This window comes from Scyliorhinus canicula, chromosome 7 (genome assembly GCF_902713615.1).
Source record: "Scyliorhinus canicula chromosome 7, sScyCan1.1, whole genome shotgun sequence".
In the NCBI taxonomy this organism is placed as follows: domain Eukaryota; kingdom Metazoa; phylum Chordata; class Chondrichthyes; order Carcharhiniformes; family Scyliorhinidae; genus Scyliorhinus; species Scyliorhinus canicula.
Window position 1 is genome coordinate 125,492,644 of NC_052152.1, and position 23,418 is coordinate 125,516,061.

The window sequence follows — 23,418 nt, forward strand, 5'->3', positions numbered from 1 at the left end:
TTCGATCCCATATTTTATGGTCTTTTATTCTATGATGTTTGAACAAGTATTGGAAATAAGAGAATAATAACTGGCCAGGTCTAATGTCAATCAAGGTGCAGGGGCGGGGGTTCGCTGTCCATTGGTCAGTTTGAATCTCCCGGGCGAAATGGTCACATCCGGGCCACCGAGTCTGAATCCGGGTGGACTGTGCCAATGACATGATTGGGGGGGGGGGGGGGGGGGCGCGTTGGAACTTTCATTCCACTGCCCACACCCCACTGCGCTCAATGACCGGGAGGGGGTGTGACCGGACACTGATTTTCCCTCTCCCAAACCGCCCCCTCCCCCTCAACGGCCCCGGGCGGAGATAATCGGAACTCCCCCCCCTCCCCCCCCAGGCCCAATTTAGTGCAGTCCCGGGAGCGGAGTCCGGAATCCAGAGATAGCGGGAGACCCGGAAACCCCGACCCGGAAACGACCCGGACCCAGAGCACCCCCCACCCCGGAAACCTGGACCCAGAAACCCAGAACCCCCCCCCAATCCGGAGAATCTCCCCCCCAAACCAACCCCCCACCCGGATCCCAGAGAACCTGCCCCCGGACCCGCTCTCCAGGGCCGGAAAATCTCCACCCGGTGCCGGACAGACTCCTGCACCTGCTCTTCCCGGGCCTCCATGCTGCTCCGCCGGCCTCTCCTGCTCCACCTGCCGCTCTTCCTCTGGTATCTCTTCACTCTACACCGGGATGTGCTGCTCAGCTCCGGCGGGAGGCTCCTTGGAGCCGCCACTTACGGCGGTCGCTGGAAATATCTCACATTCATCAACATGGTAAAGGCCTAGGGCTGGATTAGAACTTGGGGCCGGGGGGAGCAACCAAACCGGGTCACAGTCTGGTCACGGAGATGGTAGCCAGGATGTGGAAATGCCGGCGTTGGACTGGGGTGGGCACAGTAAGCATACAACACCAAATACACCTGTTGGATTTAACCTGGTGTTGTAAGATCTTACTCCCAAAGAGCAGAGTGTAGACGGAGCTTTACTCTGTATCCAACCCCATGCACTCACTCTCCTGGAAGCATTTGATGTGAAAAGTGGAGAGGCAGCTTTCCTGCATGGAACCCTGTACTGTGCCTTCCCTGGAAGTGTTGGATGATGACAGTGTTTCCTTCCACAAGTGCTGAAAGACGTGCTTGTTAGGTGAATTGGACATTCTGAATTCTCCCTCAAGGCAGCACAGTAGCACAAGTGGATAGCACTCTGGCTTCACAGTGCCAGGGTCCCAGGTTTGAATCCCCACTGGGTCTGCAGAGTCCGCACGTTCTCCCTGTGTCGGTGGGTTTTCCTCCCACAGTCCAAAGACGTGCAGGTTAGGTGGATTGGGCATGATAAATTGCCCTCAGTGACCAAAAAGGTTAGGAGGGGTTATTGGGTTACGGGGATAGGGTGGAAGTGAGGGCTTAAGTGGGTCGGTGCAAACTCGATGGGCCAAATGGCCTCCTTCTGCACTGTATGTCCTATGTACCCAAACAGGCATCGGAGTGTGGTGACTAGGGGATTTTCACAGTAATTTAATTGCAGTGTAAGCCTACTTGTGGCAATAATAAGGATTATTATTGTGTGTTTGTCAAGGCACCCCTCAAAAGTCACTGTCGGACCTGCTTCCACCACCTCTTCTAGCAGAGAGTTCCAGGCACCTACTACCCTCTGTGTAAAAAGCTTCTCTCGCACAACTCTAAACTTTGCCCTGTGCACCTTTAAGCTATGTCCCCGAGTTATTGACTCTGCCACCCTGGGAAAAAGCTTCACTCTGTCCATGCCCCTCATAATTTTATAAACTCCTATCAGGTCGCCCCTCAACCTCCACCATTCCAGTGAGAACAAACCGAGTCTATCCAACCTCTCCTCGTAGCTAATGCCCTTCATACCAGACAATGTCTTGGTAAACCTCTTCTGTACCCTCTCCAAAGCTTCCACATCATTCTGGCAGTGTGGGACCAGAGTTGAACACTATATTCAATGTATGGCCGAACTAAGGTTCAATACAACTGCAGCATGACTTGCCAATTTTTATTCTCTGCCCTGGCCGATGAAGGCAAGCATGCCGTATGCTGCCTTGACTACCTTTCTGCCTGCGTTGCCTCTTTCAGTGACCGATGGACCTGCACACCCAGATCTCCCTGCCTGTCAATACATGAAATGAAAATCGCTTATTGTCGTGAGTAGGCTTCAATAAAGTTACTGTGAAAAGCCCCTAGTCGCCACATTCTGGCACCTGTTCGGGGAGGCTGGTACGGTAATTGAACCATGCTGCTGGCCTGCCTTGGTCTGCTGTAAAAGCCAGCGATTTAGCCCAGTGTGCTAAACCAGCCCCTAAGGATTCTGCCATTTACTATATATTTCCCACCTGTATTGGACCTTCCAAAATGCATTACCTCACATTTGTTTGGATTAAACTCCATCTGCCATCTCTCCGCCCAAGTCTCCAACTGATCTATATCCTGCTGTGTCCTCTGTCAGCCCTGATCACTGTCTTCAGTTCCACCAATCTTTGTGTCGTCCGCAAACTTACAACCCAGTTGCATTTTCCTCCAAATCATTTATATACACAACAAATAGCAAAGCTCCCAGCACTGATCCCGGCCGAACACCATGAGTCACAGCCCTCCATTCAAAAAAGTACCCTTCCACCGCTACCCTTTGTTTTCTATGACGGAGCCACCTCCGGGCAAACACTAACAATGACCCTCTCGAGGTGAACTTGATTTTCTCTAAGCCCAGGAAACTCACCTTGTCTGACAGCCAGGCTTCCGACTTCAGGAGCATTGAGTCTCCAAACTAGGAGTATCCGTCTCCGGGCTACCAGGGAAGCAAAGGCCAATACGTCGGCCTCTCTCCTTATTCTTCTGGGGCCTCTGAAACTCCAAAAATCGCCACCTCAGGTCTCATTGCCACCCTTGTGTTCAATACTGTAGCCATGACGTCCTTGAACCCCTGCCAGTATCTCCTAAGTTTTGGACATGCCCAAAACATGTGGACATGGTCTGCTGGTCCTTCCAGATACTTTACACACCTGTCCCCTACGTCGAAGAATCTGCTAATCCGGGACACTATCATGTGGGCCCGGTGGTCGACCTTAACTTGAATCGGGCCAAGCCTGGCACATGTTGCAGTCCCATTAACCCTGCTCATCGTGTCCGCCCACAGGCCTTCCTCAATCTCCCCTCCCAATTCCTCCTCCCATTCATGTCTCAGTTCCTCGGTCTGTCTCTCCTCCGCCCCCATGAGCTCCTTGTAAATATCCGAGACACTTCCCTCCCCCACCCATCCTCTAGACATTACCCTATCTTGGATCCTCCTTGGTGGCAAGAGTGGAAAAGATGGCACCTGCCTGCGCAAAAAGTCCCGCACCTGAATATACCAAAATTAATTCCCTCTCGTCAACCCAAACTTGGCCTCCAGCGCCCTCAAGATAGGGAAGCTCCCACCCAAAAACAAATCTCCCATCCGCTCAATCCCCATCCTCCGCCATACCCAAAAAAACCCCGTCCAACCTCCCAGGAGCATACCGATGGTTGTCACATATTGGGAACCAGACCGATGCTCCCGTTGCTCCCACATGCCTCCTCCACTGTCCCCAGATCCGAAGGGTCGCCACCACGACAGAATTAGTGGAGAAGTGCGCTGGCAGGAACGGCAGAGGTGCCGTCACCAACGCTCCCAGACTGGTACTCCTACATGAGGCTGCCTCAACCCGCTCCCAAGTCGACCCTCTTCTCCTCCTCCTCTCCCCCTCCCCCAGCACCTGATCATGGCTATGTTAGGCGCCCAATAATAGTTGCTGAAATTCGGCAGTGCAAGTCCCCCTTGCCCCCCGGTTCCACTCTAGCATCACCCTCTTCACTCGCGGGGACTTGCCCGCCCAAAATCTTCCTTACCCTCTTAAAAAAGGAACGTGGAATGAAAATGGGGAGACACTGGAACACGAATAAGAACCTCGGGAGGACTGTCTCCCAGCTAACGACAGCGGGAGCGCATCCCACCTCCGGGACTCCCCTCGGATTTGATCTACCAGCCGGGACAAGTTCAGCTTGTGTAGTGGACCCCAATCCCACGCCACTTGTATTCCCAGATACCTGAAACTGTCCCCCAACTAGCCGGAACGGCAGCTCCCTCAGCCGGTCCCCTTGGCCCCACTCCTGAACTACAAACATTTCACTTTTTGTCATATTCAATTTGTACGCTGAAACCTGGCTGAATTGCCCCAAAGTCGGCATGATTCCATCCATCCCTGCCATCGGGTCCGAAACGTACAAGAGCAGGTCATCTGCGTACAATGAAACTCTATGCTTCAACCCCCCTCCCCGAACCAGCCCCTTCCAACCCTCTGAAGCCCTCAGAGCAATTGCCAGCAGCTCTATAGCTAGCGCAAACAGCAATCGGGAGAGGGGGCACCCCTGTCTCGTCCCGCCGTGGTCTAAAATAGTCGGAAGTCGTCCTGTTTGTCCTCACACTCTCCTCCGGGGCCTGATATAGCAGCCTGACCCGGTCGATGAAACCCACCCAAATCCAAACTGTCCCTGAACCTCCCATAAGTAGTCCCACTCTACCCGGTCAAACGCCTTCTCCCCGTCCATTGCCACCACTGTCTTTCCCTCTGGGGGCATAATGATCACATTGAGCAATCTTCTTATATTCACCACCAGTTGCCTACCTTTAACGAACCCTGTTTGGTACTCCCTAATAATACTCGGCACACAATCCTCAATCCTAGTGGCCAAAACCTTTGCCAGCAGTTTAGCATCCACGTTAAGAAGGGAGATCGGCCTATGAGACCCACACCACTCGGGGTTCTTGTCCCGTTTTAAAATCAAGGAGAAGGTAGTTTGCGACATTGTCTGGGGCAGCACCCCTCTGTCCCCTGCCTCATTAAAAACCTTGGCCAGCAGCGGCCCCAATATCCCAGAGAACTTTGTATAAAATTCTACTGGGTACCCATCTGGCCCCAGGGCCTTGCCTGACTGCATGGCCTTTAAGCCCTCAAATATCTCCTCAGCTCTGATCGGGGCGCCCAGCCCTTCTACCAGCTCCGTGCCCACTTTTGGGAACGTCAAGCCGTCTAAGAAGCGTCTCATCCCCTCCGGCCCCGCGGGGGGGGCTCCGAGCTATAGAGTTTGCTATAAAAGTCCTTGAAAGCCCTGTTCACACCTGTCGCATCCCCTACCAAGTTACCGCCTCCATCCACCACTTTACCTATTGCCCTAGCTGCCTCCCTCTTTCTGAGCTGCAGAGCCAGCATCCTGCTGGCTTTCTTTCCTTGTTCATATACAGCACCCCTCGCCTTTCTGAGCTGCTCTGCTGCCTTACCCGTGGACACCACCCCAAACTCCGCCTGCAGCCTCCTCCGTTCCCTCAAGAGCTCCGCACTCGGGGTCCCCGCATACCTCCTGTCAATCTGCAGGATCTCCGCTAACAGTCGGTCCGTCTCTGCCCAATCCATCTTGTCCCTGTGAGCCCGGATTTAAATCAGCTCCCCTCTCACCACTGCCTTGAGCGCCTCCCACACCACCGCTGCTGAGACTTCCCCCATATCACTGACCTGCAGGTAGTTTTGTAGTCACTTCCTCACCCTCTCGCACACCTCTTCATCCGCCAGCAGTCCCACATCCAGCCTCCAGCCAGCCTGGAAGCTCTCTTCACTCACCTGTAGCTGAACCCAATGCGGGGCATGGTCGGAAATGGTGATTGCCGAATACTGTGCACCCACCACCCCTATCAGTAAATCTCTACTCAGTATAAAAAAAATCGATCCAGGAGTAGACCCTATGGACGTGGGAGAAAAAGGAGAACTCCTTCCCTGTCGGCCTTCTAAACCTCCGCGGGTCGACCCCCCCCCCCCCCCCCCCCCCCCCCCCACACACACCCATCGGCTCCATTAAATCCCACAGCTCTTTTCCCATTGCTGACACTGCCCGTTTTTGAGCACGACCCGTCCAGGCCTGGATCAATAACTGTAATGAAGTCTCCTCCCATAACCAGCTTGTGGGAATCCAGGTCGGGTATCTTCTCCAGCACCCTCTTTATGAAATCTGCAACATCCCAGTTTGGCGTGTATATGTTGACCAGGACCACCTTCCTCCCTTCCAGCTTACCGCTAACCATAACGTAGCATAAGAACATAAGAACTAGGAGCAGGAGTAGGCCATCTGGCCCTTCGAGCCTGCTCCGCCATTCAATTAGATCATGGTTGATCTTTTGTGGACTCAGCTCCACTTTCCGGTCCGAACACCATAACCCTTAATCCCTTTATTCTTCAAAAAACTATCTATCTTTACCTTAAAAACATGTAATGAAGGAGCCTCGACTGCTTCACTGGGCAAGGAATTCCATAGATTCACAACCCTTTGGGTGAAGAAGTTCCTCCTAAACTCAGTCCTAAATCTACTTCCCCTTATTTTGAGGCTATGTCCCCTAGTTCTGCTGTCACCCGCCAGTGGAAACAACCTGCCCGCATCTATCCTATCTATTCCCTTCATAATTTTAAATGTTTCTATAAGATCCCCCCCTCATCCTTCTAAATTCCAACGAGTACAGTCCCAGTCTACTCAACCTCTCCTCATAATCCAACCCCTTCAGCTCTGGGATTAACCTAGTGAATCTCCTCTGCACACCCTCCAGCGCCAGTACGTCCTTTTTCAAGTAAGGAGACCAAAACTGAACACAATACTCCAGGTATGGCCGCACTAACACCGTAAACAATTGCAACATAACCTCCCTAGTCTTAAACTCCATCCCTCTAGCAATGAAGGACAAAATGCCATTTGCCTTCTTAATCACCTGTTGCACTTGTAAACCAACCTTCTGTGACTCATGCACTAGCACACCCAAGTCTCTCTCAACAGCGGCATGTTTTAATATTTTATCGTTTAAATAATAATCCCGTTTGCTGTTATTCCTACCAAAATGGATAACCTCACATTTGTCAACATTGTATTCCATCTGCCAGACCCTAGCCCATTCACTTAACCTATCCAAATCCCTCTGCAGACTTCCAGTATCCTCTGCACTTTTCGCTTTACCACTCATCTTAGTGTCATCTGCAAACTTGGACACATTGCCCTTGGTCCCCAACTCCAAATCATCTATGTAAATTGTGAACAATTGTGGGCCCAACACGGGTCCCTGAGGGACACCACTAGCTACTGATTGCCAACCAGAGAAACACCCATTTATCCCAACTCTTTGCTTTCTATTAATTAACCAATCCTCTATCCATGCTACTACTTTACCCTTAATGCCATGCATCTTTATCTTATGCAGCAACCTTTTGTGTGGCACCTTGTCAAAGGCTTTCTGGAAATCCAGACATACCACATCCATCGGCTCCCCGTTATCTACTGCACTGGTAATGATCTCAAAAAATTCCACTAAATTAGTTAGGCATGACCTGCCCTTTACGAACCCATGCTGCGTCTTCCCAATGGGACAATTTCTATCCAGATGCCTCGCAATTTCTTCCTTGATGATAGATTCCAGCATCTTCCCTACTACCGAAGTTAAGCTCACTGGCCTATAATTTCCTGCTTTCTGCCTACCTCCTTTTTTAAACAGTGGCGTCACGTTTGCTAATTTCCAATCCACCGGGACCACCCCAGAGTCTAGTGAATTTCGGTAAATTATCACTAGTGCATCTGCAATTTCCCTAGCCATCTCTTTTAGCACTCTGGGATGCATTCCATCAGGGCCAGGAGACTTGTCTACCTTTAGCCCCATTAGCTTGTCCATCACTCCCTCCTTAGTGATAACAATCCTCTCAAGGTCCTCACCTGTCATAGCCTCATTTCTATCAGTCGCTGGCATGTTATTTGTGTCTTCCACTGTGAAGACCGACCCAAAAAACCTGTTCAGTTCCTCAGCCATTAGCGGTTCCTTAGCGACCTCCCCCATCCAAAACAATACTCTCCACCTCAAACTGCACCCGCTTGTTCACCAGAATCGCGATCCCCCTGGTCTTAGTATCTAGCCCTGAGTGGAATACCTGACTAACCCAGCTCTTCCTCAACCTAATCTGGTCCGCAACTTCTGGTGCGTCAATTGCAACATTATCACATCTGCCTTTAGAGCCCTAAGATGCGCAAACACTTTTGCCCTCTTCACCGGCCCATTTAGCCCTCTAACGTTCCACGTGACTAGCATAGTTGGGGGGAAATGCGCCCCCCCCCTTGCCGGTCAGCCATCCCCTTTCCTGGGCCTGCCCCCAGCCCCTGCCCCGCGCCTCTGTAGCCCCGCCTCCTGGCAGCGCCCATCCCCGACCTCTTCTCCGCTTCTAAAATCAAATCCCTCCCTCGTCGTTTTGTATCTGTCTTGCCAGGTCACCTCTGATCCCATGTGATTTCACCTTCTGTGCCATTCTGCCATGAAGGACCTTGTCAAAGGCCTTACTGAAGTCCATACAGATAACATCCACTGCCCTACCTTCATCAGGTCATCTTCATCACTTCCTCGAAATACTTGATCAAGTTACTGAGACACAACCTCCCTTTCACAAAACCATGCTGCCTCTTGCTAATGCATTCATTTGCTTCAAAATGGGAGTGAATCCTGTCTCGAAGAATCCTCTCCAATAATTTCCCTACCACTGACGCAAGTCACACCAGTATGTAATTTCCTAGATTATCCTTGCTACCCTTCTTAAACAAAGGAACAACATTAGCTATTCTCCAGTCCTCTGGGACCCCACCTGTAGCCAGTGAGGATACAAAGATTCCTGTCAATGACCCAACAATTTCCACCTTTGCCTCCCTCAGTAATCTGAGGTAGATCCCATCAGCCCTGGGGACTTATGTTTTTCAAGACACACAGCAGTATCAATGTGATCTCAATGTGACCTAGACTACATACTTTCCCCCAGACTCATCATCTACACGTCCTTTTCTTTGGTGAATACTGATGCAACGTACTCCTTCAGTACCTTACCCCTTTCTTCTGATTCCACGCATTGATTTCCCCCCCTGTTCCTGACTGGGCCAACCCTGGCTACCCTCTTGCTCTTCATATACGTGTAAAAGCCTTGGGATTTTCTTTAATTCTGTTTGCCAATGACTTTTCGTGACCCCTTTTAGGTCCTTGCTTAAGTTCCTTCCTACTTTCCTTATATTCCTCATGGGCTTTGTCTGTTCCCAGCCTTCTAGCCCTTACAAATGCTTCCTTTTTCTTTTGGACTAGGCTCACAATTTCCCTTGTTAACCAAGATTTCCGAAATTTGCCACACTTATCCTTCCTCACAGGAACATGCCGGTCCTGAATTCCTATCAACTGACATTTGAAAGCCTCCCACGTGCCGGATGCTGATTTACACTCGAACATCCACCCCTAATCTAGATTCTTCAGTTCCTGCCGAATATTGTTATAATTAACCTTCCCCCAATTTACCACCTTCACCCAAGGACTACTCTTCTCTTTAGCCAACAGTACCGTAAAATGTTATGGTCACTGTTCCTGAAATGCTCCCCTACTGAAACTTCAACCACCTGGCTGGGTTCATTCCCCAATACCAGGTCCAGTATTGCCTCTTCCCTAGTTGGACTACCTATGTATTGTTTCATGAAGCCCTCCTGGATGCTCCATATGAACTCTACCCCAGCCAAGCCCCTAGAAAGAAATGTGAGAGTACCTTTAAGAAATAGGTGTTGGAAATGGATGTTTATCAGTGATGTCAGAGTGTGGGTGGAGCTGGGCTGTCAGCTTTTTACTTTCGTTTTAGGCTGTTTGCTGCAGGGTGTGTTTTAGTTTCATTTTTGTATTGGAGCTGACGCAAGACCAAGCAGGTGGACTGCTGTACTCTCTGCCATCAAAAGACAATCACTTGATCATTTGGTGAATTGAAAATTATAAATATTCTCAATAGTGAATGTAAACCTAATGTGCTTCTGTTAAAAGGTGTTTTTTATGTCTTCTGGATGTTGTTTGGGAAGTTATTAAGGATTACTTAGTGTATTCTTTGGAGGTTGTATTTGAATTAATGGTTGCGAAAATGTTCACTATGTTTTAAAAAGGTGAACTTGAGTTCATAGAATAAACGTTGTTTTGCTTTAAAAATACTTTTCCATTTATGCTGTACCACACCTGTAGAATGTGCCATGTGCTCCCCATACCACAATTTTTTAAAAGTTGTGGGTCAGGTGAACTCCATGATACACTTTGGGGTTCTCTAAACCCTGGCCCATAACAATATAGGGGAAGTTAAAATTACCCACTAAGATTTTGACTGTGTCAGTTGAGGGATTTTGAAACCATCAATTCAAGGTTACCAGCTGCACTTGCAATTGCTGGAACTCAGTAGAAATTAAAGTTAAAACTTGTCAGGTGCAAATAAGAAATGTTTTATTTGTCTTTTATTGATTACAACTTGAAAGTAATTTAAAAGGCAATTCGTAGACAATTTGAAGCTTTCAAAGAATCACAGGAATTATCTTCTTAGTCAAACAGCTCAGAAACATAATTTTTAAAAGTCAAAGTCTGAAAATGAAATATGAATACAGGGAGACAGTGAATAGTTCAGATCAAAGTATAGATGCTTCTAACCTACCAACAAAAACTATCCTAAAACTCTTTCTCTCTCTCTCTAACCCTCTCTCTCTCTAACCTAACCCTAACCCAAAATGGCGGCAAAGTCTTCTATTGTTATACTGTTTCATATCTGTCTTAAGTGATCTGATCACACCCCAATATAATCCTAATTGGTTTGGGTTAGACTCAAACACATTTGATTTGATGACAAGCTGTCCATCTTCAATATGTAACATTACTTCTTAATTGTTGCCTGTCTGCCTACTTGTGCATGTTAAGGAATGCGATATTGTGCTTTATCAAAGCCAGCAAAAACTGGTTTTATGCTGACCTGACTACTGCAATAATGGAGACCTCATGCTATCTCGTCATGCCATGCTGGACATGACTCTGAAAATATAATTCAAACTGTCTATTTCAATCTAGTAAAGTAAATTATGCTGCTTTTATAAAATTGTTGTTTTGAGAATGTTGGAATCAAATATATATTTGATTCGATGTTCTAACTGCCCATTTATTAAAAACAAGGCAACAAAATGTTTCAGCTTGTATAAGTCATGGGTTGTGATTCGCTCTAATTTTGAATGGCGTGAGAACAGTAGAACCTTCACTCCTGCCACCTCGTTGCCATGGATTCAGCCCTTGTCCTTGGAGAAATGTAATGAAAAGTGTTTGTCTTATCAGACTTCTGTGTTACTTTAAAACTATGACAATGAGTTTGCAAAATATGTGTTTTCTTTAATTTTAAAACTGGGGCTTAATATTTACGCTCAAACAGCTATCTTTTACCTATATTAGGTGTATTAGAAATACCTGGCTTCTACACCCACCACAACAATCCTGTTCTTTTTACGCCTTTCCACAATTTGCCTACATATCTGCCCCTCTATCTCCTGCTGGCTGTTGGGAGGCCTGTAGTAAACCCCAACATTGTGACTGCACCCTTCCTCTTCCTGAGCTCTACCCATTTTGCTTTGCTGCATGAGCCCTCTGAGGTGTCCTCTTGCAGTAATCTGTGATGGTCTCCTGAACCAGTAGTGCAACTCCCCCACCCCTTTTACATTCTGCCTGAAACATTCAAATCCTGGAACATTTAGCTGCCAATCCTGTCCCTCCCTCAACCAAGTCCTGATGTGTTTTGCAACATCACCCTGCATGCTCTTCCTCTGAGTCCAACTGGCCCTATTCTCTAGTTGCCTCTTTTTTTTAGTGCTTTACTCTGGGCCTAACCCCATGCTGTACCTGTCCTGAGAGTGTTTGAGGGGACAGTGCCGAGGGAGCTTTACCGTATTTTACCCCAGGCTGAACCTGTACTGGGAATGTTTGATTGGGACAGTGTGTAGGGCGTTTTACTCTGTATCTAACCCCGTCCTGAACATTTCCTGTGAGCATTTGAGAGGAACAATGTGGAGGGAGCTTTACACTGTATCTGACCCCGTGCTGTAACTGTCCTGTGAGGTTTTGATGTGGACAGTGTAGAGGGAGCTTTACTCTGTATCTAACCACATTCTGTACCTGCCCTAGGAGTGTTTAATGGGATAGTGTAGAGGGAGCTTTATTCTGCATCTAACCCCGTGCTGAACTTGCCTAAGAGTGTTTGATTGGGTCAGTGTCGAAGGAGCTATACTCTATCTAACCCAGTTCCGGACTTGTCTTGGGAATGTTTGATGTGGCCAGTATAACAAAGACCAATACAGGATGGGAACTCGCCCTTTGGCCCTCCAAGACCATGATACCAACCTTTGCCAAAACCAGCAGCACTACCTTGTGCCGTAAAGATTGTGACAGTGAATTGTGAAGAAGATGCAGGGGCCCTATAGCAAGATCTGGACAGGTTGGGTGAGTGGGCAAACCAATGGCAGATGCAGTACAATTTGGATAAGTGAGGTTATTCGTTTAGGAAGCAAAAACAGATTACTACCTGAATGGTTGTAAATTGGGAGAGGGTAGTGTGCAGCGGGACCTGGATGTCCTTGTGCACCATTCGCTGAAGGTTAGCATGCAGGTGCAGCAGGCGGTAAAGAAGGCTAATGGTACGCTGGCCTTCATTGCGACAGGTTTGAGTATAGGAGCAGGGATTTGTTGCTGCAATTGTACAGGGCCTTGGTGAGGTCACACTTGGAGTATTGTCTGCAGTTTTAGTCTCGTTTTCTGAGGAAGGATGTTCTTGCTCTCAAGGGAGTGCAGCGAAGGTTTACCAGACTGATTCCAGGGATGGCGGGACTGTCATATGAGGAGAGATTGACTAGGTTGGGATTGTTCTCGCTGAGTTCAGAAGAATGAGGGGGGATCTCATAGAGGCTTATAAAATTCTAATGGGACTAGACAGGGTAGATGCAGGGAAGATGTTTCCAATAATGGGTGAACCAGGGGTCACAGCCTGAGGATTCAGGGTAAACCATTTTGGACAGAGATGAGGAGACATTTCTTCACACAAAGAGTGGTGAGCCTGTGGAATTCATTACCACAGGAAGTAATTGTTGCTGAAACTTTGAATATATTCAAGAGGTGGCTAGATATTGCACTTGGGGAGAAAGTGGGATAGGCTATTTAGTTGGATGATCAGCCATAGTTGTGATAAATAGTGGAGCAGGCTCGAAGGGCCTAAAGACCACTTACACTACTGCTCTTATCTTCTATGTATCTATGTAGGCACATGAACAGATGGGGTGTAGAAGGATACAGGCGGTTGGTCTAGATAGGACATGTGATCGGCGCAGGATTGGAGGGCCAAAGGGCCTTTCCTGTGCTGTATTCTTTGTTTCTAATCCCCTTGGCCTCACAACTCTCCCCTTTCTCTGCACCATCAGGTTATTGTTAGCTAGACCCCTTGTCTAGTGTTAAATGCTGGTGAAGCTGATTGATGTCATTTTCTCTCTAGATTCTGCAGACCACATATTTTGGAGTGTGTGTCCTCAGAGACCTGGTGTGGCTCCTCCCTCAGCATGGTAAACGTGTGCAGCGATTTTGCTTGAGGATCAGTGCTCTCCAAGACTGGCTTTTTGCAGCCCTCGCTTTCCCCATCGGCTTTGTACGTATTCACCATCGACAAAAATCCACATGGGTCTGGGGTTGAGTTCCAGAGTCGGGGGCGGTCTGGAAGTCTCAGTGTTGGGCCCATGGCTCTCAGGATCCCAGGCCTGGGGGGGGGGTCCCAGGGTCTTGACGGTGGGTCATTCTGGGGTCGGGTCCATGGGGTCCTCCAGGGGTTCGGATCCAGAGTTCGGGTCCAGGGGTCATCCCGGGGTCAAAGTTGGACCGAAGGTATAGAACATAGAAAAATACAGCACAGAACAGACCCTTCGGCCCACGATGTTGTGCTGTACTTTTGTCCTAGATTAAGAACCTCCATAATGGGGTAGACCCAGATTGCTGACCTGTGACAAATCCAGAATACCCTGAAACCAGGAAAAGGCAGCAGAGCCCACACAGAGATTAGCATCTCTCTCGCTATGCCTGGAATCCTCATGTTCGGGACTCAAGAGAAATCTTAAATATATACACAGCTTATATCAGTGATGGAGGTTCACGTGACAATGGATAAATCAGTATCTGGCTGGAGTTGGCAAGTTGACCCTTTTCTTCTCTTCCAGTTTGTTGTTGTAAGTTTCTGGCTCCTTTACGCCTTTGACCGAGAGCTTGTTTACCCAAAGATTCTCGACCAGATCATCCCCACTTGGATGAATCACGCCATGGTGAGTATTGTGTGTGTTTGGAGGACTCCGTCGCGCCATTTTGAATCACAGTTCCTCTCCCTTACTGTTTGTAGTCTGACTTGGAAAAAGTGTTGGTAATTTCTGTGTTTCACTTCCAGGAATTGCCCTTGCTCTCTGTGCGGGCACCCCCCCCCCCCCCCCCACCCCAACTTGATGTGCCCTTGCACCCTTTGCATCCTGCCCCCCCCCCCCCCCCCCCCAACGCCCTCTCACTTCTGCCCTGGCACCCCCTCCCACATGCTGTCTCCTGATCCTGACTGAGTGTTAATGATTCTACATTTTTCCCTCCAGCACTCGGTGGTGTTGCTGCTGCTGATGTTGGAACTGATCCTGGTGCCACATCGTTGGCCCAGTCACAAGAGAGGCATGGGCGTGCTCATTAGTTTTTGCTGCTCCTATTTACTGTGGTGAGTTTCTCTCGGTTGCCAACTTCAAGCGAGTGCCAATGGAATCAGGCCCAGCTGCACACCGTGCCAGCTAATAGTTGTGGGGACACTGGGATTGTGGTCGCAGTGGTTTGGGGACAGGGAGTGGATACAGCAGTTGGACTCTGACCAAGTGATTGTTTTCTCTCGCTCTCTCTGTCCCTCTCCTGTTCCAGACCAGGAAGAGATGTGGGAACAGGAATAGACAACTTTATGCGTGTTCAGATGGTGGTTGAAAACATTGTATGCATGAAGGATTCTTGTTGGTTTGTTGAGGCAGTTAAAGGTTGAAAATTGCTGGTGTTTAGTCAAAAGCAGGCTTGGCCAATCTTTTCACTTGGAGATGGTCACATTACAATTTTTTCTCATTCGAGGGGCCAATAAGTAAATTTTGGAAAGATAAGGTTTGACGCAACATTAAAGATATATTGCAAAAAACACATTCTCAATCTCTCCCACTCTCTCTGTGTGTACACACAGTCTTCTCTTTCAAGCTCATTCTCATCTCAAACACGCACACAGTCTTCTTGCGCTCTCACATTCTCATTTCACTCTCTCTGTCACACAGTCTACTCTCTCAAACATTCTATCTGTCTCTATGTTACACTCTGTGCACACAGTCTGCTCTCACATTCAGTCCGTGCACGCCCAAAGCCGCCTCTCTCTTGCGTTCTCACCCCTCTATCTTTCTCTGTCTCTCAACGCGCACACACAGCAGTCTCCTCTCTCTCTCTCTCACACAATCTCATTTCTCACTTCCTCCTTCACACTTGGTGTACGCACACAGTATCCTCTCGGCTTCTCCCTGCCCGTGGCGCCCTCTTCCCCTCCCCTCACCCCCCCCCCCCCACCTGCGGCGCCCCCTCTCTCTTCCCCCTCCCCACTCCCGCGACGCCCCCTCTCTGCTCGATGCAGCGCATTGATGAATTTATACCATATACCGTGCATTCCATCGACTATGTACAGGACAAGGTTGAACACAGTTTTACATGGGTCCGTCTTTCAGCTTTATCCATTGTCACGTGAACCTCCATCACTGATGTAAGCTGTGTATATATTTAAGATTTCTCTTGAGACTTGAACATGAGGATTCTAGGCAGAGTGCATAGTGAGAGGGATGCTAATCTCCGTGTGGGCTCTGCTGTCTTTTTCTGGTTTCAGGGTATTCTGGATTCGTCACAGGTCAGCAATCTGGGTCTACCCCATTATGGAGGTTCTCAGCCCTGTTGGCATGGGCATCTTTCTCGTAGCAGCTGTACTGGTGACCATCGCTCTGTACGCTGTGGGTGTGAAACTGCATCATTGGCGATGGGGTAAGTAACATTGATTTGAGTTTAACCTTTTTCAGGCTCATTCCCAGGATAGACTCCATTCACACAGACTGACCCGTGCTATCCCTATCCCAGGACAGGTACAGCATGTGGTTAGATAGAGAGTAAAGTTCCCTCTACTCTCCCCATCAAACACTCCCGGGACAACTACATCATGGGGTTGGATACAGAGTAAAGCTCCCTCTACACTGTCCCCATCAAACACTGCCGGGACAGGTACAGCACGGGGTTGAATACAGAGTAAAGCTCCCTCTACACTGTCCCCATCAAACACTCCCGGGACAGGTACAGCACTGGGTTGGATACAGAATAAAGCTCCCTCTACACTGTCCCTATCAAACACTCCTGGGACAGATACAGCACATGGTTAGATACAGAGTAATGCCCGCTCTGTACTGTCCCCATCAAACACTCCCGGGACAGGTACAGCAGTATTTAAATGTACAGACGTCTAGAATGATAACATGCAGAGATGCAACAGAAATGGGAAAAGCCCCTCAGCACTAACTGATGGTTGGTGAGGGTTTGGTGCTCTGCGATGTCTGGTGCTGGGAATTGAAGCTCAGTCGCTGTTGAGCATCACCCACTCTTTGGGTAGTTGAGTGATTGATGTATTGTAGAGATGTATTGTGCAGGCACAGTTACGGCATTCCCAGAACAAGTGGGCAACAATGAGTGAGAGAGGCAGGTCTCTGGAGTGGCTGAGCCAGTAATGCTGAAGCTTAGCATGTAGTCAGTGGCTATGAATGGATGTGTGGGTGTTGCTGATGGACCACTGGTCACTGTCCTCTGACTGGCTATTGCTGCTTATTGTACTCGGCTCTTGCTGCTTATTGTGCTTACTGTGCTTCTGCTGAGCTGCTTTCAGTGTCGCAGGAGTGAAGGCAACCTGCCGCCCACACAGTCTGGTATACAGCACGTCAGGATCATAACCAGGAGTTCCTGCCAAGGTAAGCACCTACCCCATACCCGTAACTCCCTTTCCCCAACCCTGGACCCTACCCACCTTTCCTTAGCCTAATGGCTCCCCGAGCCCTCCGCGGCGCCCCCGAGCCCTCCGCAGCGCCCCCGAGCCCTCCGCGGCGCCCCCGAGCCCTCCGCGGCGCCCTTCCCCCCCCGCCCAAATTCCCTACTTTCCGGCTCTAACTGGGTCTCTGATTGCTTTGCGTTCATTATGGTTTGTCTGTACCTAACACCCCTACCATTCCCCAAACCCTTGATTACTGTTTATGTTCCCCAACTTTGTGCAAGGCTTGTTGATTTCCCAACAACCCAGACTGCAGAGGGTATTGAGGGAGAGGGGAGACCCAGGGCAGTGGGTTAACGAAGACTGGGGTAAGAAGCAGTGGGAGGGAGCCACAATGGGCCCTGGCTGGGGGCCTGAGCTGGAGTTCCTACTTGGCCTGTTGCTTGTGGACAGTAGCTGAGAACAGGATCGTTGTAGACTCAGGATATCGAGTGTTGTCAATCGGCACCGGAGATGCCAATCCTGTTGCTCTTTTAACTGGATACTGATATGGCAGTTATTAATGATAATAATGCTTTTCAGAGTCGCCAGATATCAAATGATACCACCGCAAGGTTTTACCGGATATCGATCAAAGACCAAACAACCAGTTAGTTAGTTCAAGTTCAATGATAGTTTATTTACACACAAGAATTACTTCGACGTGCAACATAAAACACTACAAGCTAAATTAGACCAAACACTACAACAACCTGTACTTAACTTCAGGCACCCGGCTTTATGCAGAGGAACAAGGCCTTTGTTCGGATCTTGCGTGGCTGAGTCTGGAGAAGTGACTTTGTTTCTACTGGGCGCATCCATCTGGTAGCAATTGTTGGTTTTGAACTTGTCTTCTGGTCATGAGGTTAGAAACAGGAAAGGAGAGGTCACCCTGTTGGGAGTTTTCTATAGACCACCTAATAGTTCTAGGGATGTAGAGGAAAGGATGGCAAAGATGATTCTGGAAAAGAGCGAAAGTAACAGGGTAGTTGTTATTGGAGACTTTAACTTTCCAAATATTGACTGGAAAAGATATAGTTCGAGTACATTAGATGGGTCGTTCTTTGTACAATGTGTGCAGGAGGGTTTCCTGACACAATATGTTGACAGGCCAACAAGAGGCGAGGCCACATTGGATTTGGTTTTGGGTAATGAACCAGGCCAGGTGTTAGATCTGGAGGTAGGTGAGCACTTTGGAAACAGTGACCACAATTCGGTGACCTTTACGTTAGTGGTGGAAAGGGATAAGTATACCCCGCAGGGCAAGAGTTATAGCTGGGGGAAGGGCAATTATGATGCCATTAGACATGACTTAGGATGTGTAGGTTGGAGAAGTAGGCTGCAAGGGTTGGGCACACTAGATATGTGGAGCTTGTTCAAGGAACAGCTATTGCATGTTCTTGATAAGTACGTACCAGTCAGGCAGGGAGGAAGGGGTCGAGCGAGGGAACCGTGGTTTACCAAAGAAGTGGAATCTCTTGTTAAGAGGAAGAAGGAGGCCTATGTGAAGATGAGGCGTGAAGTTTCAGTTGGGGCGCTTGATAGTTACAAGGAAGCGAGGAAGGATCTAAAGAGAGAGCTAAGACGAGCAAGGAGGGGACATGAGAAGTCTTTGGCAGGTAGGATCAAGGAAAACCCAAAAGCTTTCTATAGGTATGTCAGGAATAAAAGAATGACTAGCGTAAGAGTAGGGCCAGTCAAGGACAGTGGTGGGAAGTTGTGTGTGGAGGCTGAGGAGATAAGCGAGATACTAAATGAATACTTTTCGTCAGTATTCACTCAGGAAAAAGATAATGTTGTGGAGGAGAATGCTGAGACCCAGGCTATTAGAATAGATGGCATTGAGTTGCGTAGGGAAGAAGTGTTGGCAATTCTGGACAAGGTGAAAATAGATAAGTCCCCGGGCCCTGATGGGATTTATCCTAGGATTCTCTGGGAAGCCAGGGAAGAGATTGCTGAGCCTTTGGCTTTGATTTTTATGTCATTATTGGCTACAGGAATAGTGCCAGAGGACTGGAGGATAGCAAATGTGGTCCCTTTGTTCAAGAAGGGGAGTAGAGATAACCCCGGTAACTATAGGCCGGTGAGCCTCACGTCTGTTGTGGGTAAAGTCTTGGAGAGGATTATAAGAGATACGATTTATAATCATCTAGATATGAATAATATGATTAGGAATAGTCAGCATGGTTTTGTCAAGGGTAGGTCACGCCTCACAAACCTTATCAAGTTCTTTGAGAAGGTGACTGAACAGGTAGACGAGGGTAGAGCAGTTGATGTGGTGTATATGGATTTCAGTAAAGCGTTTGATAAGGTTCCCCACGGTCGTCTATTGCAGAAAATACGGAGGCTGAGGATTGAGGGTGATTTAGAGATGTGGATCAGAAATTGGCTAGTTGAAAGAAGACAGAGGGTGGTGGTTGATGGCAAATGTTCAGAATGGAGTTCAGTTACGAGTGGCGTACCACAAGGATCTGTTCTGGGGCCGTTGCTGTTTGTCATTTTTATAAATGACCTAGAGGAGGGCACAGAAGGTTGGGTGAGTAAATTTGCAGATGACACTAAAGTCGGTGGAGTTGTAGACAGTGTGGAAGGATGTTGCAGGTTACAGAGGGACATAGATAAGCTGCAGAGCTGGGCTGAGAGGTGGCAAATGGAGTTTAATGTAGAGAAGTGTGAGGTGATTCACTTTGGAAAGAATAACAGGAATGCGGAATATTTGGCTAATGGTAAAATTCTTAGCAGTGTGGATGAGCAGAGGGATCTCGGTGTCCATGTACATAGATCCCTGAAAGTTGCCACCCAGGTTGATAGGGTTGTGAAGAAGGCCTATGGTGTGTTGGCCTTTATTGGTAGAGGGATTGAGTTCCGGAGCCATGAGGTCATGTTGCAGCTGCATAAAACTCTGGTACGGCCGCATTTGGAGTATTGCGTACAGTTCTGGTCGCCTCATTATAGGAAGGACGTGGAAGCTTTGGAACGGGTGCAGAGGAGATTTACCAGGATGTTGCCTGGTATGGAGGGAAAATCTTATGAGGAAAGGCTGATGGACTTGAGGTTGTTTTCGTTAGAGAGTAGAAGGTTAAGAGGTGACTTAATAGAGGCATACAAAATGATCAGAGGGTTAGATAGGGTGGACAGTGAGAGCCTTCTCCTGCGGATGGAGGTGGCTAGCACGAGGGGACATAGCCTTAAATTGAGGGGTACTAGATATAGGACAGATGTCAGAGGTAGGTTTTTTACGCAAAGAGTGGTGAGGCCGTGGAATGCCCTACCTGCAACAGTAGTGAACTCGCCAACATTGAGGGCATTTAAAAGTTTATTGGATAAGCATATGGATGATAATGGCATAGTGTAGGTTAGATGGCCTTTAGTTTTTGACTTCCCATGTCGGTGCAACATCGTGGGCCGAAGGGCCTGTACTGCGCTGTATCGTTCTATGTTCTATGCTACACTTGGTTTTAGGCGTAGGTCAGGGCCAAGAGAGACCGAACACATGGCTGTGTCTCTTTTTATCTTTCTGGGATTTTGCGCTCTTTTGGGTGGTCCCTCGCTTTGGACCCAATAATTTGGCAGGCTTCGATTACTGCCTTCGATTTTGGCCAATAAAGGGGCGGGTGCCTTGATGGCGGCGTGTGTCCTGAGTGGTCATTGACCTTAGTTTTTTAACCTCCCTGAGCAAAGGGTGTGGCACCGATGAGTCTGTTTCAGTATCTGTTACCTGAGTATAGGTCTTTTGTTCTGGGAAAATGGGCCATTAGAATGCAAAGTAGCTGGGGGTTTTGATAGAGTCTAGTTATCTGAGTTGCCAATATACATAAGCTCTGAGCGCCTGAGTCCTGGGTTGACCATATTTCCCATGGTCCTTTGCATGTGGCCATATTTCCCGGGATCCTTTGTAAGTGGCCATCCCAGATGGCTACAGGGCATAGCAAGATCATAACATCATCAGATTAATATGGAACAGACAAAATACAAAATTACAGACGGGTGGAGAAGGTTTAGAATTAGATAGAAAGACAGAAGCTGAACAAGGGAACACGATATTCATTGGATCTGATGGCTGGGGATATTGTGAGGCAAGGTATAAATGAATCCTCAAGTTATTAAATCATTCAATGCATTTTTTTTAATGAAATGTTTTTGTTGATTTTCATCTTTTTATGGTACATATTCTGGCATTCACTGAAAGGTAAATGCTTTCAAATTTGCAGAGCTCCCAAAACAGAAAGAGAAAATATACATATTCAAACAAGGAATCTTATGATTATTTACATCCCCCCCCCTCCCCAGCCCCCCGGTGGCTGTGGACCCTATCTGGCCATTCCACCCTGATTGGGCTCCCAATGTTGGCCCTGGTGTGTATCGTGCAGCATGCTGGTGTTCTTCCCTTTTCTCCTCTTGTCCTCAGGCTCGTCCTCTGCAGCTGTGCTGCCTGTATCTAGTGATCACCTCTGGGAGGTTTTTCCCCTCCCTTCTCCTCCTTCCCCCTGCTCTATTGGTTGCTGGCTGTGAGCAAGTCTTGGAACAAGTTGGTGAATGGTTTCCACATCTTGTGGAACCCCTCTTCCGAACCTCGGATGGTGAATTTTATTTTCTCCAGTTGGAGTAATTCTGACAGGTTGGACAGCCAGTCTGCAGCTTTGGGTGGTGCTGCTGATCGCCAGCTGAGCAGGATTCTTTCTCCCCCCCCCCCCCCCCCCCCCAACATGAATAGTTCTGGCTGTTCTGAGACCCCGAAGACCATGTCTCTTGGGCTTGGCTGCACTCTCACCCCCACAGCTTTGGACTTTGCCTCAAAATAGGTTGTCCAGAACCCAAAAAGTCTTGGGCAGGCCCAGAGCATGTGGATGTGGTTGGCCGGGCCTCCCTGGCACCGTTCACATTTGTCCTCCACCTCCGGAAAAACTAGTTCATTCAGTTTATGGTTAGGTGTGCTCTGTGTACCACCTTTAGCAGTACTAGGCTCAGCCCTGCACATGTGGAGGTGGAGTTCGCCCAGTTTAGTGCTTCAATCCAGAGTTTCCGTCCCCTACTTCAATGCTTAGTTCTTCCTCCCATTTTTGTCTCATCTCGTCCAGGGGGAACATATCACCTCCAACAGTCGTCCGTACAGGTCACTTAGTTCCCTTTTCCTGAGTCACCTGCATTCGATAGTTCCTCTACCAGTGAGTGTCTTGGCATCCGTGGGTACGTTGTTGTTTCCCTATGGAGGAGGTTTCTGATTTGTATGTACCTTAATTCATTCCCTTTGGGCAACTGGAACCTCTCCGCTAGTTCCTCAAAAGTCGCTAAGTCTGTCATCTCTGTACATGTCGCCAACTGTCAGTGTCCCCTTGTCCTATCTCCAACTTTTAATGGTGACATCGATTGTTGCGGGCATGAACCTGTGGTTGTTACAGATGGGGGCCATGGTGGACATTTTGGTCAGGCTGAAGTGTTGTCTCAGTTTGGAGTGTGTGGCTGCTACCACTGGGCTTTTGAGTGTTTGGTTGATGGGGATGGGAGTGCTGTCATGACGAGGGCCCGGAGGGATGTACCTATTCAGGAACTCTCTTTCATCTTCCACCCATTCTGCTTCCATCGCCCATAGCCTCACTCTTTCTGCTGTGGCCACCCTGTTCTACCAGTGGTAGAACTGTAGGTTTGGCAGCGCCAGGCCATCCATATTTCTTTTCCTTTGTGGGACCTGTGTTTGGATCTCGTTTTTGGACCTGTCGGGTTCCATTTGTGGATCCGTGTCCAGTCGTGGGCAATTTGGATCCCCAGGTAGCAGAATTTGTTTTGTGCTTGTTTGAATGGTAATCCCTCCAGTTCTGTGTCCCTCTCCTTGCAAGTTCACCGGGAAGATTTCACTTTTGCTCAAGTTGGGTTTGTCGCCCGAGAAGGCTCCAAACACCTTCAAGAGCTTTATGATCCCTTCCATACTGGTTTGGGGGTCGGAAATGTAGGGGAGCAGGTTATCGGCAGAGAGTGAGACTAAAATGCTATCTGCCCACTCTGGGTACCTCTCCAGCTTTTTGCCGCTATGAGGGCTCGATTGCCAGGGCGAACAGCAGCGGGGACAGCGGGCAACCCTGCCTTGTGCCTCTTTTACAACTGGAAGTATTTAGAGCTGGTGATGTTTGTCTGCACGCTCGCCATGGGAGCGTTAAGTTTCACCCAGGAGGTGAAATCACATCCAAGCCCAAACAGCTTCAGTCCCTCTGAGGTACTTCCACTCCACTCTGTTGATGGCCTTTTTTGCAACCAGGGAGATGATCACTTCTAGTGTTCTCTCCCATGATGGATTCATTATCACATTCAGTAGGTGCCTGATCTTCAATGTTAGCTGCCTGCCCGTGACAAAGCCTGTTTGGTCCTCTGCGACCACCTCGGGTACGCAGCTTTCCAGCT

General features: G+C 48.6%; 1 protein-coding gene across 4 annotated transcripts in view; it reads left to right on the top strand.

The window, feature by feature from the left end:
- Window positions 1-236: 236 nt before the first annotated feature.
- LOC119969345 (androgen-induced gene 1 protein-like) overlaps window positions 237-23,418 on the top strand; it is a 47,022-nt gene continuing 23,840 nt past the window's right edge. For 2 of the 4 annotated variants that reach the window (XR_005461338.1, XM_038802872.1), the window contains exons 1-5: window positions 237-809; window positions 13,429-13,578; window positions 14,141-14,242; window positions 14,555-14,670; window positions 15,850-16,001. Coding sequence is in view for 3 of the 4 variants with exons in the window: in XM_038802872.1 (XP_038658800.1) it covers window positions 657-809; window positions 13,429-13,578; window positions 14,141-14,242; window positions 14,555-14,670; window positions 15,850-16,001 (673 nt within the window). In the remaining variant the exon portion in view is untranslated. The remainder of the gene's footprint in view (window positions 810-13,428; window positions 13,579-14,140; window positions 14,243-14,554; window positions 14,671-15,849; window positions 16,002-23,418) is intronic. The other 2 variants (XM_038802873.1, XM_038802874.1) reach the window with 2 other exon arrangements.